Genomic DNA, 13747 nt, shown 5'->3' on the forward strand with positions numbered 1-13747 from the left:
ATAAATGGGGGAAGAGATTAAATACACAATTATTTTTGTTTTGGAGTACTAGGAACATGTGTATAAAAAGATTTTGCATATTGCCTTAGCTAAAAATTGAGCTACATTTTTCACTTGCATTCTTTCTAAAATTAAAGGTTTCTCATATATTTGGTCTAATTTTATATGCTATGTTAAGCAGGGGAGAACAATACCTGCTTTATGCCAGACAAATATATTAATGTATGGGAGGAATATTAAGGAATTATTAATATCTGGTTTTATTAATTGTTTTTCTTGTTTCCCTTTCCAATCCTTACATATTTAAATTGAATTTTATTGCACTGTTTATATACTGTAATTTTATTAGAAATAAATATATTATGCAAAAAAAGATTCTGCCATAGATCCTGCTGGGCACATAACTTCTTTATTGGATTTTACAGTCGATACCAAATTGGTAATGTTAGCTGGACTCAGCACTGGAATATGTATCATTATAATAATTAAGTGGTGCTAAATCATACCTTTCCCCTGATTTTCATTTACTAAATTTTCACATTAAAAACTGAAATCTCAAAAATCTCTAAATCAGTGAGGAACTACCATTTAAAATTACCTTAACAAACATTTTTATCCCAAGAGTTCTACAATAAGAGACAATTACAAGAAGTTGCTACTAAACATATACATTCCACCTCAATCTATCAGATGAAAAGTTCTTAGTCCTTATACTTAGGGCTTCTCCCAAGTCTAAAAACCAGAAAAGATGTTTTCAATTTTCCTGCCCAAAGTCCAGGGATATAGAACAAAATTTGTTACAATCACAAGGAGCTAAATATGGAGCAATGTAGTTTTGAATATTGGGAAGTCTTTCATTTCTATATAGAACTAAGGAAGCCAGATGCATAATTATAAACAAGAATTGAGAAAAGGGACATATTGCAAAAATAAGTCGAACCACACAAGAATTCCAGATAAAATCAATACACTCAGCCTAATTTTTCTAATTACTTTGTGGCTTAATCAAGAAGGACTTCAGCACATGTCCATCACCAAGAAGAAAGTGGGAAATAAATTAACTGGATTTTCAGCTTGAAGTTTCATAGACAGGGTCTTATTCTCCTTTCTTTTATGCTCCTTTCTTTCTTCTGTGAGCTTTCCTTTGCTCTACAGTACTGAAGGCTGAGTAAAATCCAGTCTTCTTGGGAAAACTGTTTCTTTGCTCTATCAAGGACAATGCTCATTTTTTGATGACCTGGGTCAACCAAGCAAATCAGAATTATTTAAATTAAAGCCACCTCCTAATGAACTGCACCTATCCAGGCCTGTCAAAATGGTGTCTGTTATCAGATGCCTTAAGGATTCTGAGCCATACCAGGACTAGAAGTTTATCACATTATTTAAAGTTAATAAATAACCTTAAATAAAAGACTACAATATTTTTGGTTTTGTTTTCTAAAACAGATCCGATCAGATTGTGCAGATACCCAGCCAATTATATATAAAATAAGTGGAGTAGGAATTGATCAACATCCCGTGGGAGTATTTGTCATTAACCAGAAGACTGGTGAAATTAATATAACAAAAATAGTAGATCGAGAGGAGACTCCAATGTTTGTGGTAAGTAATATTGGCAAAACAGGTCTTTACCTGTTATGGGTTATGATTACAGTATCTAAATAATGGTTACTCACCACTGTATAAAAGGTGATTTCCTGAGACCATTTGATATTTTAAGCATATTTATTAAAACTCCCAAAATATGGCTTTGCAGCAGCTGGTAATAACTTCTACATTTTCCTTTTCATGGAAACGTTAGTCGCTTTAATGAGACTTTAGTTTTCAGTTTTAGAATAAGAATTTGAGCTATACATCTTTCTAGGATGTTGATGGTTTTTAATATAAAATTGGGGTGCTTTTGTTGGGTAGTTGGTATAAATCTTTTATTTTTGATTATCTTGTTTTTACTCTTATATGAGTTACTATGGTTATATTTATCACTGTTAGCCATCTGGAATATGAGAAAAGTCAGAGATCATTTTGTAATTAGGTCGAAGATGACCTAATTCTTGCAATATGATATGAAGCTTCTTTAGCTCACTGTTGAAAGTGTTTTGACTACTTTATAGACCTTTTGAATAAAGCTTTTAATCTTTTTTTAATGTCTTAATTCAGATTCACTGTCACGCTATAAATGTTATGACTGGAAAATCAATAGAAACACCTCTTGATCTTCGTGTTCGGGTTCTGGATATAAATGACAATCCACCAATATTTACACAACACATGTTCTCAGGGTCAATAATAGAAAGCAGCATGGAGAGTAAGTACTTTCTAAATCAATGCACCCCGCCCAGAATAGTAGCCAATATGTATGGTTTCATGTATCATTTTGTCAACTGTATAATTTCTAATTTCTGGAAAATGTGCATATGAATGCTGTGGTATCTTTCTTGGAAGTAATTTAACTTAGGAAGAAGCACAGGATTGCCCCATGGGTCCCATTTTTGTCACTAGAAAAATTAAGCTTGGGGTTTAATTCTCCCATATTAAACACATTGGCATTTGTGTTACTACTGATAAAGGTCTCACTTTGAAAACTGAAAAATTGAGTTTTTCTTTTTTCAGCTAAGGGTATTTCTTTATCATAAATAAATAATAAAGCACATATATGCTACCCTGGTCAGTGAATAAATAACACTTTATTTTTGTAACAGTAAGTCACATTTTTCCACTATGATGAGCACATGAGTTGTGTGACCTGTTTATGATTCCCTGGCTTATTCTTGATTGCATTTGATATATTTTTCAATTCTTTGATTAATCCACAGTGGTGTATACAGGTAATCCTTGATTTATGACCAGTAGTGGGCTGCTGCTTGGTCGCACCGTTTCGGACGAACCAGCAGTTGTTATCACTGGCTGGACCTACCCACCTGCCCTTGCGCTATCCTTTCCATATATAACTAACTTTCTGGCTTGTTCCCCCTACCCACACTGCCCAGCTGAGTTCCATGCCACTCCTCCTATAATCACCAGAGCTGCCTGAGTTAATTAGCTGCATGTTTGAAGACCCAAAGGGGCACGTGAAAGCAAAGCCAGTGCTGCCTGAGTTGTTAACAAACCGGTTGTTAAAAAAAGTGCAGCCCACATCTGCTTACGACCATAATTGAGCACAAAATTTATGCTGCTAAGTGAGACATATATAATATGATATAGGCACACTGAAACTGTCATAAATATGAATCAGTTACCAAGCATCCAAATTTTGGTCATGTAACCATAAGGTTACTGTAATAATCATAAGGGTGAAAAACGGTCATATGTCATTTTTTTCAGTGACATTGTAACTTTGAACGGTCACTAAATGAACTGTTGTAAGTCAAGGACTAGCTGTATAGTCAGAGCTCCATCTGTCCACCAGAAACATTTAGGACCTAAGAGGGCCTAATTACTATGGCATCTGTCACCAGCAAATTGAGATTATGTCAAAATAATCATATGTAAGGAGACGTTGCACCCAGTGTCTAACCATGGCATGTAATTCACAGGTTTTGTATAATAATATTTTTACAATTTATTATAGTTTGGGTAATTAAATGTCTGCAAGAAAACAACCAAACTCAAAGAGCACCAAGGACCCCTCATTTCAACCCTGAGCCAGAGTTGGCATTCAACAGGTTCTGACCAGTTCTGGAGAACTGGTAGCGAAAATTTTGAGTAGTTCAAAGAACCAGCAAATATCACCTCTGACTGGAGATTTTACAGTATCCTTCCCCTGCCACACCCACCAAGCCACACCCACAGAACTGGTAAAAAAAAAATTGAATCCCACCTCTGCCTGAGCTATAAATATTCTCCTTTATTGCTATCATTTACCTAATCACTTCCCACTTATGATCACTATCACTTAATATTACTCTATAGATAAACACTTGGCAAACCAAAAATGCAGTATTTGTTCTGAGATAATTGAAATAATCTCAAAGTAATACACATATATAACCTAAGAATAGAATTAAAGCAAACCACTGCATTACAATTAACTCAAGATGTTTTTTTAAATAGATTAGAAAAATCTTTCCTTTTTCATGGGGTACATCCTTGGTAGCAGATGAGTAGAAAATGATCTATGAACTCCCATGAATTTGCCTTCCTAGTATGGAAAAATGCATTCCTTTTTCTTCTTTATAAGCATGTTAAATTAGCTATTTCACAATGATGGCACTTATGATTTTAATATATTAATATCTGAAGCTTTTGCCCCCTTTTGCCTTTTCACCCCTTCCAGATACATTTGTAATGAAAATAACTGCTACAGATGCTGATGAGCCAAATAATTTAAATTCCAAAATTGCCTACAAGATTGAAAGCCAGACTCCTTCAGGCCCATTACTGTTTATCTTGAACACAGAAAATGGAGAACTTCACATTGCGAAAGCTCTTGATAGAGAGGTAAAAGCAAAACAGAAAAGCCTTTTACAGAAAAAAATACTGTTGAGAAAACAGAATATTCTGTGGCCAGGATGTTGATGGAACTGGCATGGGATGGAGGATGGATGAATATGAGTTTTATCGGGCCTCCATATTATTTATTGTTTTCTTCAATGTTCTGCATATTTTGTTCTATTCACTACCCAGAGTTTCCTCCAATGGCTAGGCAGCTATGTAAGTTTGTTAAATAAATGAATACTTTCAAAAATACTTAAACAAATACTTTCAAAATATGTTAAAAATAAAATTCATAAGATCAATACAGTAAATATTCATTCAAAATAAACAAATACTTATGTTAAAAATAAGTGAGATTTCTGGAAACTCAATAACAGCTACAAGTAAAGTGTATGTCATGAAAATGACTAAGAAAAAGACAGAAGTTTCTCTATGATCTTCAGGATCACTGACCTAGGTATCTTACTGGGCCAACTCAAGGGATTGGGAATGGGTGGCACTGTATTGTGTTGATCCAGCTAGTTTTAGTTAGTGTTGAAAGAGGTCTGGCCCTTGGCCTCCTCTCTGTGGATTCCCATGTGACTTGGTACTCTTTCCGTTCCAGTTTAAAATGTACACACTGAGCAAAGTCACCCATAGGTATCTGGTGAGGTGTCATCAATAAGAATGTTCAGCTCCAGCAAACTAAGTGATACTGTTGATTTCCTGTCCTGGTATCTGGAGACAGTGGGCATTTGGATAGGAAACTGATGTAAAATACAGCAGTGTGGATAATTGTGTGTGCTCCTTGATCAGTATTTGTTACAGTTTTGCTCCACTACCTGTATTGATTGCCGATTTGTTTCTGGATTCAATTCAAAGTTTTAAATTTTAAACTCTATATCTACAGGAGGTGGCCCTTTTCAGCCACAGCATCCATCCTTTAGAAAATCATTCCCTTGGTATTAAAACCAGCCCCAGTCCGGCTGGCCCTTCAGAAGGCCTTTAAGAAAGATTTAAAGATTTATGCCTGGGGAATTTGATGTAGGCATGGGGCCTTTATTATTCTACTAGTAATTGTATGCATTGCACTCTCCCAGATATTATGGTTTATAGTTTTAATTTGTTTTAATTTTTTTTTTACTTAATTCTGTGAGCCATCCAGCATCATGGCCAACCATATAAATTGAGTAAACAAGCAAAGTAGGGGAGGCTCTGATTATTTCTAACATTATAATCCAGTGCTTGCTAATTTAGTAGTAAATCTTATTAGTACACTACATTTAATCCAAACAAGTATTTCAATTAAAGTCCAAAGAAAAAGATAAATGTGTATAGTATAAAGGCAATATACATATTACAAAATATAAAATAAAATCCATGTTTTATAAAATTAAAACGCTTTGGATCAGAGCAATGTTCTTTATTTGTTATGTGATTTTACAGCATTTTCACATTATTCCCTCTTCTGTTTCTTCTCTTCCGTATTTTCTTTAGGAACAAAGTCAATATACTCTGGTTGTCAAAGCCTCAGACAGAAATGGAGGGCCAGATGGAATATCATCAGAATGTTTGTGTCAGGTTAAAGTTCAAGATGTGAATGATAATTTTCCTACTCTTTCTCAGAGTTCGGTAAGTTGACTAATAGCTGATATGATCCATTATTATTGTTTTTTCAGTCTGGAAATTCTTGATTTTACAATTGTTCTTCCATACTCACTAACTGCAGTGGATGATTAGTGGAAATCAATAGATCAATTTCCAGAAAATAAGTAGTTTTAGATTCATTAGATCCAAAAGCCAGCGCCCCACTATCCTTCTTATGAAATATTCTGTTTTCAGTCTTTCCTCCAGCTACCACTGGGGGGAAAGCTGGTGATATCACTTTTCTGTCTATTACTTCCTAATCACTTCAGGACCATCATGTCATCCTAGTTCCTTTCGTAAGCAATAGAAGGAGATGTTATGACTGAATTATAAGTAATCATCAAGATAGAAATTATTTCTACATTCTCTAACAACTTCTGGGGATCAGAAATAAGGGGTGGAAGTCCAGGAAGAAATGGATACATATTTGGTCCACATAGTTATACTTTTCTTTCCAAAGGAGAGAGAATAATTTAAGAGCTTGATTCAAATTTTCCTAAAGCCAAAAAATTTATCATTGCAATATGTGCTGTTTCAGAATCAAGCCAGGTAAGCCAACTTCTTAGTCCAAAGTCCAACAACTTCTTAGTCCAAAGAACCTTTTCATGCATTAAAGATGATAGGGGTTTTTAAAAAAAACATAAGTCAGGAATAGTGAAAATAATTTTTAAAAGAATCATAAATTATATAAAATAGATCTGACCTCGGAGATGGGAGGAGCTTGCGCCGTGGCGATACGGTCTGCAATCGAGCTCCTCGATTGCAGCCGATATCTCCGCCACTGGCCGGTCCAACGGACCTACGCTGTCCCGTAGGGACAGCCATCGTGAAGAGCATATCCTGAGGATTCCGGGATACCGCAAAATCCCTGGAGAGCCGGGTGAAGCTCTTCTTGCCAGCGGCGGAGAGGCAGCCCCATGCTGCTGAGGCCGGGCGACTCAGACGGAAAGAGTTTGAGAAAGAGTTTGTCGGTTGGGTGAGAACTTCTTTTTTTATTTAATTTTTGAATTTGGAAAGTTTACTCTAATTATCTGAAGAAACCTGTGTGATTTTTGTTTTGTTTTTGACAAAATTGATTTAGCGGCGTTTTTAGGGAAACGTCAAAGAGAGAATCCATTTTTTTTCTTTTCTTTGCTTCCGGACTCTATTGTTACTTATTGGATAACTGGACTGTTTTCTTTTTCTATATATTCATATGTTTTATTCTTCTTCTGGACTTTTTATTTTTATTTTTTTCTGGGCTAGAGGCTTCTCTTGATTTTGTTTGATTTTTCGGTTTTTGTTTTGTGTATTGCAAGCCGGCTTTCCCTTAAGAGAGGAGGGGGAAAGTGAGAATTATGATACTTTGTAACACTGCCACCTAGAGGCTCGGAAATATTTAAAAAAGAAAAATAGACTCTTCTTCTCAAGGACATCCCTGATAAGATAGAGGAAAGCACTTTGTGGAATATTATTACAGGTGTCTTTCTGGATATACATGGCTCAGCTTTGAAGCTTGTGGGAAAGAGAAGGGAGTTATAATTAGAGCCTTGGATAATTAAATAGAGTGCAGTGTTGTTGTTTTTTTGAGTTCTGCCAACCCCTTCACTAACATCAAGGTCCTGACTTTTAAGCTTGATTTATTTGCAAAGGAAGCCTCTGAATTTCTTTTTCTACTTATATTTTATTTTGATTTAACTGATTTTATTTTTCTTTTGCCTATTTGGATCCTGTTTTCTCTTTTTTTCCTTTTTTTTTTTTTTTAATGTACATTAGCGGACTATTTCTTTTTCCTTTTTTTAATTGAGGTTTTTCTTTTTTTTTTTTTTTTTTTTCTGGCTGGACTAAGGTGTGGAATCTGAAGAAACTTATTTTTCTTGGTTTTTTGTTTTGTTTTTTGTTTTTTCTCTTTTTCTTCTTCCCTTCTTCCTTTTTGGCTTTGTCTTGTTTATTATTATTATTGGGTTTTTATTTTTACTGTTACTTTTTTTTATGGTTTTTTTTCTTTTTTATTGGACTAAGGTCAGGAAGAATTTGAAGAATTTTTTTTTTCTTTTTTTTTTTTTCTCTCACTTTTGGCTTTTTTATTGTTGGCCTTTTACCTTGGATTAAAATTTCATATTTTTTCTCTTTTTTCGTGGATTAAAATTTGAAAAAACTTGAAGAGTTGGAACCACTTAAAATGAGTAAGAAATTTATATCTTAGGTGCCTCTATGTCTGCTTCTGCCTCCCCACCATCTGGACAGCGTTCAATTCAGACATTGTTAAAGCAAGATAAAGAGAAAGAAAAAGAACAAGAAAGAGTATCCTTCCAGATGATTATGCAAGGAATTCAAGATCTTAAGGTAAAAATGGATACTATTGAACAAAGAACAGGTAGGATGGAACAGATGATGGAAAAATATGAAGAGAGACTCCAAAATGTTGAAGAGGAGGCAAACAAAAGAGGAGAAAATTGGAAATATCGACAATAGATTAACAGCGATTGAACAAGAAAAAAGTGAGATGTTGAAGTGGGAGTTGGATAGATCAGAATTTTATCTTAGATTCCAAAATATAGAAGAAGAAAAGGACAAGATTTGGTTGCGATAATGGTAGGAATCTTGGCGGAGCGCTCGAGATAACAGAAGAAGATGATGGATGGAATTGATGAGATATATCGAGTTTTACAAGATATGCGATGAGAAATAACCTACCCAGAGAAGTTCATATTAGATTTATTAAAAATCTTTGAAGACACAAATATTGCAAGTAGCAAGAGAGAAGCCACTGAAATACAAAAGTAAAGAAATTTTGGTTTTAAAACAAATACCTAGAAGAGTGAGAGAGATGAGAAGAGAATACCGATTCCTGACTAAAAGGTTATTGGAAAAAGAGGTGTCTTACAGGTGGTTGATTCCAGAAGGATTGATGTTTACGTGGCAGGAACAGAGACATAGAATTGATTCAATTGAGAAAGCAGAACTGTTTTGCGCAGAGAGGTTTTTGGAGGCAGAGAAGGAGGAGCAGGAAAGGAGGTCCCATCAATTGAATCTCAAGAGGAACAAATGGAGGTTGGAAAAGAAGAAGGTGCAGTAGGTGGACAAGTGGATATTAAAGATCAACGTGAGGCAAGACCCACGAGAGTGGTTAAATCTAAATATAAAACATAATTATGGAAGAAAAAAAATTGATTACAATGAATATAAATGGACTGAACTCAGCTGCTAAGAGAAGGAAGATTTTCCATAAATTAATGAAATTAAGGTTCGACATAATTTGTTTACAAAAGTTCATATTAAAAAGCAACATGAACAATTGTTATTACAACCAAAATTAGGAAATTGTTTACCTCTTTGACACAATCCAAGAAAAGAGGGTGGTTTTATATATTAAAGAGGCCATTCCAGCAAAAATGATTTATACAGATGATGATGGGAGAATATTAATGGTAGAAATAATGGACAATAATAGAAAGATACTTTTGATTGCAATTTATGCACGAATGATAAACAGGAAGAATTCTATAGAAAATTACATACTAAGACTGCCGAACTTGACTATGCTAATGTAATTATGATGGGAGACTTTAATGGAATTGTGGATAATAGACTTGACTATATTGCAACAACAGTAAAGCATAACAGGAAAACTCTTCCTAAATCCTTTTTTAAAATGATAGATGAATTAACTTTAAAAGACATATGGAGAGAAAGAAATGATAAATCTAAGCAATTTACGTTCTATTCAAATAGGCATCTATCATGGTCCAGACTGGATATGATTTGGATCTCAACAGATTTAATGTCTAGTATTCAAGAAGTAAATATTGAAACAAGTACTTGGGCTGACCATAACCCATTGACAATTGAATGGAAGGGACAAAGGAAAAGATCGAGATGGACATTAAATAATTCTATTTTAAAGGATAAGGAATTTATACAATGGATGGAGAAAGAATTGGCCTTCTTCTTTAAAGAGAACAGAAAAGAAGACACCTCAATACAGAATGTTTGGGACACAATGAAGGCCTATGTTAGAGGCTTGATAATAGACTATACAAGAAAAAAGAACAACAGGAAAAGGCGAACTCTTAAAGCCTTGGATGATGAATATAAGGGACTTGAAAAAGAATTACAGAAAATGCCACACAGAAAAGATGTTAAAATGAAACTGGATATAACTAAACATAAAATGGATTTAATAGAGAAAGAAGAATTGGCACAGAAAATTAGGAATGCTAAACAGAATTATTTTGAGGATGCAAATAAGCCAGGTAGATGGCTAGCATACAAATTGAGAAAGGAGAAAGAAGTCGAGGAAAATACACGCAGTTAATAGACGACCAAGGTAAAATTTGTTATGGCAGCAAAGAAAAAAAAAGAGATTATTTATGATTTTTATAAGCATTTGTATAAGAAAGAAGACATTGATGAGGAGAAAGTTAAACAATACCTACAGAATGCAAATCTACCTAAGATACCTAAAGAGATTGAAGAAATGCTAGAAAGTAATATAACAATGATGGAGTTAAGTCAAGCACTTAAGAAACAAAATAATGGAAAGGCACCAGGTCCAGACGGGTTTCCTGTAGAATTTTATAAAATCTTTCAAGAATCACTGTGTATTCCACTGTTAGAAGTTATGAATGAAGTTATGTTAAAAAGATGATACCTAAAACATGGTCAGAGGCTTATATTACACTTATTCCAAAAGAGGAGGCGGACCTACTGCAAATCAAGAATTATAGACCGATTTCTTTACTAAATGCAGATTATAAAATTTTGCTTCAATATTAGCAGAAAGACTTAAAAGTACTTGAATAACTTTATCCACCCAGACCAAAATGGGTTTTTTTAAGCGACAAATCAGAGACAATATGAGAGTAATTCTGGACACCCTGGAATACTATGAGGCACATCCTGAAAAGCAAATGGCTTTGATATTTTTAGATGCTCAAAAGGCATTTGATAACGTGAATTGGAGATTTATGTTACTTTTAATGGAACAGATGGGCTTTGCTAGAAGATTTATTCAGGCAATAGAAGCAATTTATAATGAACAAACAGCTAAGGTAATGATGGAGGAGAATTTACAGATCCTATTAATATAAGAAAAGGCACAAGACAAGGTTGTCCTCTTTCTCCCTTGATATTTGTATTGACTTTGGAAGTGTTGAATAGAAATATCAGAGAAGATAAAACTATAAAAGGAATGAAAATTAAAAAGGAAGAATTTAAACTACAAGCCTTTGCAGATGACCTAGTCTTTATCTTGGAAGACCCTATAGAAACAGCCTCGAAACTGTTGGAAAAGATAGAGGTCTATGGGGAGGTGGCTGGTTTGAAAATAAATAGAGATAAAACAAAGATTTTGTCAAAGAATATGTTGCTGAAACAAAGGGAAGAGTTGGCAGAACTGTTAAAAATTCAAGTTACAAACAAGGTTAAGTATCTGGGGATATATTTGACATCAAGATGTAGTACATTGAAGGAGAATAATTATATTAAACTTAAACAACAGATAGCTCAAGACTTGAAAAAATGGGAGAACTTACAATTGTCATTAATAGGAAGGATTTCAACAATTAAGATGAACATTTTACCCAGAGTCTTATTTTTGTTTCAAACAATACCAATTAGGCTTGGAAAAGAATATTTTGAGGATTTAAAATAGATCTGACCTCTAAAACAGATGGGATTGACTACATCCATTGGTGAATGGATGGACTCAGGGAAAATCTATGTTCATTGCTGTGTAACCATGTGTAAAGTGATCTTCAGATGAAAAAATACATAGGACAAGTAACACATACCTAGGCCAGAAGTGCTATTTCCATATGACCATGTAATGAATGAACTTTTTCACTAAAATAAATTACCTAGATAACAGAAAACAATTGAAGGCTTGATTCCTCTTCCTGACATTGCAGTTGTTTATTCATAATGACATATTACTCTTAAAAGCTGAAGAGCATACAAAAACACAGTTTATTTCTCCAAATATTGAAGTGGTATAGTCCATAGAGAGTTTTAGCAATTCATTTATTTCTTGTACGGACCAGATAGCAATTACAATGTAGCTTGGGAAGTCGTGTTGTCATCTTGAGTGCTAATACACTACTACCCAATAAAAGCAGAGAGAAAAATGAAGAGAGGAAATTACTGTGCTCTACCAGATGGTCTCATAGTATGATGGAAATAGAAAAGTGAGCAGGTAGAAGCATTATAGTAAACTAAGGATGATTTTTGCATTCAATGCATTTATTCACTCTATTCTCTGGAATACATATGTCACAAATGAGGTCATGCTGCTAACTCTGTTTTGAGTCTACAGTATAGATTTTGACAGTGAGTAACCCTTCATGTATGAAGTTGTATCCTCTTGGGGACCCATTCTATCCAATTCAGGTAGCATTATACATAAACTTTGCAGTGGCAAGGTGAGGCTCTGTAGCCTGATCCAGCATTAAGCTCATATGTTTAAGTGTATGCTTCAATAGGATCAAGCTGTCCTCAAGATTAAAAAACATTTTAAAAGTATTAACTTCTCCAGACTAAAAACACTTTCCCCATGTTTATCCACAATGTTTTTGTCTTACCCAATAAGTAAGCATGAAGTACTATTTTTAATATCATAATTTATTTTTTAATATCATAATATAAGTGGATACTTACTATTTGTAGCATTTGAAACCACAGTGACAGTGGTATGCCAAATTTCTTTCAAAGTGATGGGAATCTAGTACGTGTCTTTGCTGCCAGCTATGATTTTCTTTCTCTTCTAGTTTTCAGTATCAATTCTAGAAAATTCACTGAGTCAGGAGCTGCTGAGGATACAGGTATTTGATGCAGATCAAGAATTTACAGATAACTGGTTTGCAGAATTTTTCTTTATCTCTGGAAATGAAAACCACAATTTTGAGATCACAGTAGATAGAACGACTAATGAAGGTATCTTGAGTGTTGTAAAGGTATGGATTTCAAATTTTTCTTTTTTATTATTTTCAAAACCTACATTTTGATTCTGAGTATGTGATAATCAAACATCTCCCCTGGCATTTTGTTTATAATAGTAGCGCCCAGAAGAATATCTGGATAAAGATTATTTTGTTTTTAAAAGGAAAATAATTAGTTTAACTTCTGCAGTCTTTTCCAAACTATGTCATTGTATGCCTTTGGCTATGAATCAAAACCAGCTAAATTGGTTGTTAAATCTTCTTTATGTGATAGAAGTAGTGACTTACCAAGGGCAGGGTGAGATAGGGTAGAGGAGGCCTGCCTTGGATGCAGTCAATTTGGAGGTGGGGGGGACTATTGAAGATGAGGAGAAGGGTAGCAACAGGTATGGAATTCAATCAGCTGTTTGGGAGTTGGCAGCTAAGCACCACAATATACGAGGGAGATGTTAAAAATGATCGAGATCTCTGCTGTAATCAGTATCTGACTTTATTTACATATTAAATTCTGTAATTATACACACTCATCATTTAAGCTGATTATTACTAATTTAACTTGTCCATCTGAGAATAACAGTAGCTTCATATTCCTGATGGAGTTCATTTTTTTATGGTATTTGATTTCATTAGCATCAATCTTTTTAACATTCAGCAGAACCTCCAATCTGACTTTATTTGTAGTTATAAGTTTTTGAATGGCTGGCTTTTCAGAAATGACTTCTTCTTATTCATGGATGATCTGTCACTCTACAAAATGTTCTATATGTCTG

General features: G+C 34.2%; 1 protein-coding gene and 1 long non-coding RNA gene across 3 annotated transcripts in view; one reads left to right on the top strand and one right to left on the bottom strand.

The window, feature by feature from the left end:
• Positions 1-12812, bottom strand: part of LOC148126371 (uncharacterized) — a 71153-nt gene extending 58341 nt beyond the window's left edge. Inside the window, exon 1 of the long non-coding RNA XR_015743187.1 lies at positions 12697-12812. This is a non-coding gene — a long non-coding RNA (uncharacterized LOC148126371). The remainder of the gene's footprint in view (positions 1-12696) is intronic.
• The window catches only part of LOC113435453 (desmoglein-1-like), a 39193-nt gene that overhangs the window by 12150 nt on the left and 13296 nt on the right, over positions 1-13747 (top strand). For both annotated transcript variants that reach the window (XM_026699254.2, XM_087931197.1), the window contains exons 4-8: positions 1447-1602; positions 2158-2305; positions 4274-4437; positions 5911-6045; positions 12807-12992. In XM_026699254.2, the coding sequence (XP_026555039.1) occupies positions 1447-1602; positions 2158-2305; positions 4274-4437; positions 5911-6045; positions 12807-12992 (789 nt within the window). The remainder of the gene's footprint in view (positions 1-1446; positions 1603-2157; positions 2306-4273; positions 4438-5910; positions 6046-12806; positions 12993-13747) is intronic.

The sequence above is a fragment of the Pseudonaja textilis genome, chromosome 3 (assembly GCF_049901715.1).
Source record: "Pseudonaja textilis isolate UNSWEBS1 chromosome 3, rPseTex1.2, whole genome shotgun sequence".
NCBI classification, from domain to species: Eukaryota; Metazoa; Chordata; class Lepidosauria; order Squamata; family Elapidae; genus Pseudonaja; species Pseudonaja textilis.